The following is a 5159-nucleotide window of genomic DNA, read 5'->3' as shown; positions in this document are numbered from 1 at the left end:
TATATATATAGAGCGATACAATAATGGACTTTAAAGGTCAATTAGCTTCTGCTTTGGTGCTTAATGTTGTGCTAAAGTTGATAACCTTTTCACTGAGCACCCTGTTAACGCGTCAATTAGAACCAAGTGAGAATGGTGTAAGTTTCTCATTTCTCTTATATTATAATACTGTATTGTATCTTGCGAGAGAATGTGTACGTAGTGTAAATGCACGATACAACTTGGTAGACAAGGCTGAAAATGGCACGGTAGTCTTGCAGGTAATAAATTGCGCATTCATCTCTGTTCCACTAGGTATTCTTGTGATGATAGCATTAGAGCTTATTTCTTATTCTGGTATTTATGTATTCCCATCTTTATCTGCACTCTCTCGTGTGAGTGGGGTAAGTTCGATTCCTTCTACTGTTATTGCGAACCATGATGAAACTATAGGTATAATAGGTATACCAGAACTTTTTCTAGCATTAAGTGTTATCATTACATTGATGATTGAGCCATGTATAACTCTTCTTCGTTCTTTTGATTATTTTCGTTTTATTGTGGCTTCTGAATTTTGGGCATTAATGGTACGTCTTGTTGTGACTTTAATATTTGTACGGATTTTTGGTGATTATTTTAGTAGTGATCCATGGATTGTACGTATGTGTTTCGCTACGGGTAATTTTGCGTATGCCCTCACGACGGTGGGTTATTTTCTCTGGTTGTGGAATAGTAATGACTGTAAAGGTAGTCAAGATAGAGTTCCACTTCTTCATCAGGCTCGTGCCAATGCGGCGTTAAAGATTTCCGGTGGAGTGAAGGATCATGTTTCTATCTCTATTTCTAACTGGCGTATTTTTCTTCCATGGGGTTTTCTTTCATGGAGTATCTTTTATGCCTCTCTTATGAGAGAGTGGTCGTTGATGTTTCAATTCTTCCGCGAGAGTACACTTCGGCTTGTGCTTGCTGAAGGGGAGCGGTTTGCGCTGGTGGCGTTTGGTTCTGCTGCGGTGATGGGCCGATATGATTTCGTGGCGAGTCTTGGCTCGCTGGTGGCGCGAGTGGTGTTTAGTGTTTGGGAAGGGGCGTGTTTTACAAAGTGGAGTCGCGATGCGGCGTGTGGAAAAGGGCGTGAGGCCGTTGCGTTGTTACTATTGATGTTGCGAGTGTCTTTTTACTTTGGCGCTGCGGCTGTACTTGTGGGCCCGCCACTCGCCGAGTCGTTTCTTACGTTTGCCTTCACGCGGCGGTGGGCGACAGTGGCGACGGTGCGTGCGCTGCAACTGTACACATGTGTGTTGTTGCTGCTTGGATGGAATGGGCTGTTGGATGCATTTGTGCGGGCAACGGCGGCGGCACGTACACTGCAGCGAGTGCAGGCCACACTGCTCTTTCATGCTGCTCTCTATGTGATTGCCTGTTTTCTTCTTCTGCGGCCTACAGCTAGTGTAGATCCACACAGCCCCACAGAGCGTATGGAGGAGAATAATAGTAATAATAATAATAATAATAATAGTAATGGGGATCCGGTGGTGGGACTGTTGTGTATTACGGCTGCTAGTATGGCCCTGCGGTGTGTCGTGTCTTTGTGTGTTCTCCACCGCTCCTCGCTGCAGACGCGAGTGACGCTGTGGGATTTACGCGCCGCCTTTAATTTCCGCGTCACTGCGGTGTGGGCGTTGTTGTTTCTCTTCACACGATGTTTACATGCGGCGACGGCTATTTTGGCAGGACCGCTCTTCGGAGCCGCCATTCTCGCGTGGGATCCGGAGATACGCGGGATGTTACTCGCTGTTGTGCGGCGATAACACAGAAACTGCTGAAACAGTAGTGATACTAATAATAGAGAGACTTCCAATGAGAGAGTGGGTGGGGGGATTTATGTGAATGTATATATATATATATATATATAGTAGTGTATCGTCCTTTTTTTTTTCTTTTTTTTTTCTTTTCGTCTCTCATTTACAGAGGTGTAGTCTCTAGTGCTAACTCCAAACAAGAAAGATATATATTTGAGAAGAAAAGGAAAAAAAAAAAAAAGTAAACATCAACAGTAACATCAACAGCAACAACAAGAAAGGATAAATAAGTATTTCCTCATGTTACGACGTTTTACCGTACAAGGCCTTCACACCAGCATGTGGAGTGCGCAGAAACTTGCCGCCCGCTTCTGCGTGAGCATCAAAGTGCCGACCATCGCCGAGTCCGTGAGCAGCGGGAAAGTTGTAGGATGGACCAAAGCCGTCGGCGATCACGTCGCGGAGGATGAAGTGATCTGCCAAATTGAGTCCGACAAACTCAACGTGGACGTGCGGGCCCCAACAAGCGGCGTCATCACGAAGATCAACTTTGAAGAGGGGGCAGTGGTGGAGGTGGGGGCGGAACTCTCCACCATAAAGCCAGGGGAAGCCCAAGCGGCAAAGAAGGAAGAAACACCAGCAGAAAAGAAGAAGGAAGAAACAACAACAACAACAACTGCTGCAAAGCCTAAACCCCCCGTAGCCGCGGCTCCAGCAACACCGAAGAGTACATCGACAACCATCACAACGACAACGGGATCTGATCCGCGTGTGCGGAGTGTTCGGATTTCATCCATGCGTCAGCGTATAGCGGATCGTCTAAAGGCGAGTCAAAACACATGCGCCATGTTAACGACATTTAATGAGATTGATATGACACCTCTTATTGAGTTACGCAACCGATATAAAGATGATTTCTTCAAGAAGCATAATGTGAAATTAGGGTTTATGTCCCCTTTTGTAAAAGCTTGTGCCATTGCCCTACAAGATGTGCCTATTGTGAATGCCTCCTTCGGTACCGATTCTATTGAATATCACGACTTTGTGGATATCAGCATTGCGGTCTCCACTCCACGTGGACTTGTGGTCCCTGTCCTTCGCGATGTGCAGAATTCTGACTTTGCGATGATTGAAAAACAAATCGCTGACTTTGCGGATCGTGCGAAGGTGAACAAACTCACACTTGCCGAGATGACGGGCGGTACTTTCACGATCAGCAATGGCGGTGTCTTTGGCTCGTGGATGGGCACTCCCATCATCAATCCCCCGCAGTCCGCCATTCTCGGCATGCACGCCACGAAGAAGCGGCCGTGGGTCGTCGGCAACGAAATAAAAGTGCGCGACGTGATGGCCGTTGCGCTCACGTACGACCACCGACTCATTGACGGCAGCGACGCGGTGACGTTTCTCGTGAAGGTGAAGAATCTCATAGAGGACCCCGCACGTATGGTGCTCGATCTCGCGTAAGAGAAAGAGAAAGAGAGAGTGTGTGAGAGTGAGAAATATATATATATATATTAGTCAAGAAGAGCAAAGAAAAGAAGAAGAAGAGGAAGAAAAAACAGAAGAAAAAAAAATGAATACGTAAAAGTAAATCATATATACATATATATTTATTTATCATATTGTTATTATTATATTATGCAGACATCCCCAAATGACTTGTTGCAGGTGAGTGGGAGAGCTGTATGTGAGAGAAGAGAAAAGAGAAGAGAGTAGAAAGAAAGAAAGAAAGAAAGAATGAAAACGGAAGTGGGAGGGGATTTGGTTTTTTTTTTTTTTGTTTTGAGTGGGGGTAGAAAGAAGTAAATCAAACAAACAAACAGTACCTTTTGAGATTCAGAGGAGGAAGTTGGGAGGAAATGGAAACAAAGAAAACGAAAAAAAAAAGAAAATAACAGTACACACGCACACACACAAAAGAAAAAAAAATAAAAAGAAAATGAGTACAGTGAATATAACGCAATTTAGCAAATTTATGTGAAGAAGACGGAAATAAAACGATTGTGAAGAAGAAAAAAAAAATAAATAATACATATATATATATATATATATATATATGCATATATGTCTATCTGTTTGTGTTTGTGTGTGCGTGTGCCTGTATTTTGTTTCTGTGTATTTGTATAGGCGCAGATAAGCATGCACGGATGGAAATGGAAAATAGTTCGATATTGGTATCGTTGATGATTATTGATTTCTCCCCCTCTTGTTCTTTTTACTTGTCTTCAATTCTTTTTTTGTTTTTTTTTTTTTTTGTTCCCGTACATATTGACTTATGTTCTTAGCTCTCTATCTTTTTTTCTTTTTCGTCTTCTTTTTGCACTTTTTTTTTGTGTTCTCTGATTCCCCTTTCCTTTCTTTGTTTTTATTTATTTATTTATTTTATTTTTATCTTTATTTGTGTGTGTGTGTGTGTGTGTTTCTTTGCTTTTCCTTTCATGGTTTCTGTGTGAAGATGAGTTTCTAGTGAAATATATATATATATATATTTCAGTTACTCCTGTCTGCATGAGTGTCCCTGTGTGTGTTGGAGAGAAAGGATGATGAATGATTGAATGAAAGTGCTCCTCTGCAGTTATTGATTAGTGTTAGAACTTTCTTTTCTTCTTTTGGTGTGGGGTTTGGTAGAGAAATAAGATGAAAAAGCAAAAAAAAAAAAAGAAAAAACAAACAAACAAACAAGGAAAACAATACGGAATCGAGAAAATTAAAAAGGTGAATGAAGGGTATAGCAGAGTGTGATTTACATCTCTCCACTTCTGCTTACTGGTTTTTTTTTTTTTTCTTTTCCTTTTCCTTCTTTTTTTTTCGTTCTCTAGTGGTTGTCATTACAACTTTATTATTATTATTATTATTATTATTATTATTATTATTATTATTATTATTATACGGTTCTGCACAGATATATATATATATATATATATGTATCAGTAGGGGCAGATTATAGGAGGAGGAAAAGAATAGAGCTATTTGATAAGCACCGATATTAACAGTAGTAAAGAGTATTGAGAGAAGAAACGGATAATGTAAAGAAATTAAGAAGAGAAGAGAAGTAGTCTGTGTATGAATAAAAGATAAAGTGAAGAGTAAAAGAAAGGAATAAAGAGGAGGAAGAAGAAGGAAAAAAATCATTCGGTTTATCTATAATATGTCAAGATTATCTTCTCTTTTTGGTTAGTTTCTTTTTTTTCTCTCTCTTTTCTTTACTATTATTATCACTTATTATTATTTATTCAAATTCTCTTTTAGTGATGACATTTCTTCTTTGTACTGTTTTTCGATTGTATTTTCATACAATCATTTTATTCTCTTCCACATTACTTCTTTTATATTAACGTACACACAAACATTCTTATTATTATTATATATATATATATA

General features: G+C 40.2%; 2 protein-coding genes across 2 annotated transcripts; both read left to right on the top strand.

The window, feature by feature from the left end:
* Window positions 1–23: 23 nt before the first annotated feature.
* TM35_000241720 (putative dolichyl-P-Man:GDP-Man5GlcNAc2-PP-dolichyl alpha-1,2-mannosyltranslocase) lies at window positions 24–1787 on the top strand (the record flags this gene model as incomplete). The annotated part of the gene is made up of 1 exon (XM_029027584.1): window positions 24–1787. One exon carries the CDS (start codon window positions 24–26, stop codon window positions 1785–1787), a length of 1764 nt encoding a protein of 587 aa, XP_028881088.1.
* Window positions 1788–2078: 291 nt separating this feature from the next.
* TM35_000241710 (2-oxoglutarate dehydrogenase, E2 component, dihydrolipoamide succinyltransferase) lies at window positions 2079–3245 on the top strand (the record flags this gene model as incomplete). The annotated part of the gene is made up of 1 exon (XM_029027583.1): window positions 2079–3245. One exon carries the CDS (start codon window positions 2079–2081, stop codon window positions 3243–3245), a length of 1167 nt encoding a protein of 388 aa, XP_028881087.1.
* Between the last annotated feature and the right edge of the window lie 1914 nt (window positions 3246–5159).

The sequence above is a fragment of the Trypanosoma theileri genome, assembly GCF_002087225.1.
Source record: "Trypanosoma theileri isolate Edinburgh chromosome Unknown TM35_Tth_24_V1, whole genome shotgun sequence".
Taxonomy (NCBI): domain Eukaryota; phylum Euglenozoa; class Kinetoplastea; order Trypanosomatida; family Trypanosomatidae; genus Trypanosoma; species Trypanosoma theileri.
The sequence above is the reverse complement of the archived record's forward strand: the minus strand, read 5'-3'. Positions and strand labels throughout refer to the sequence as shown.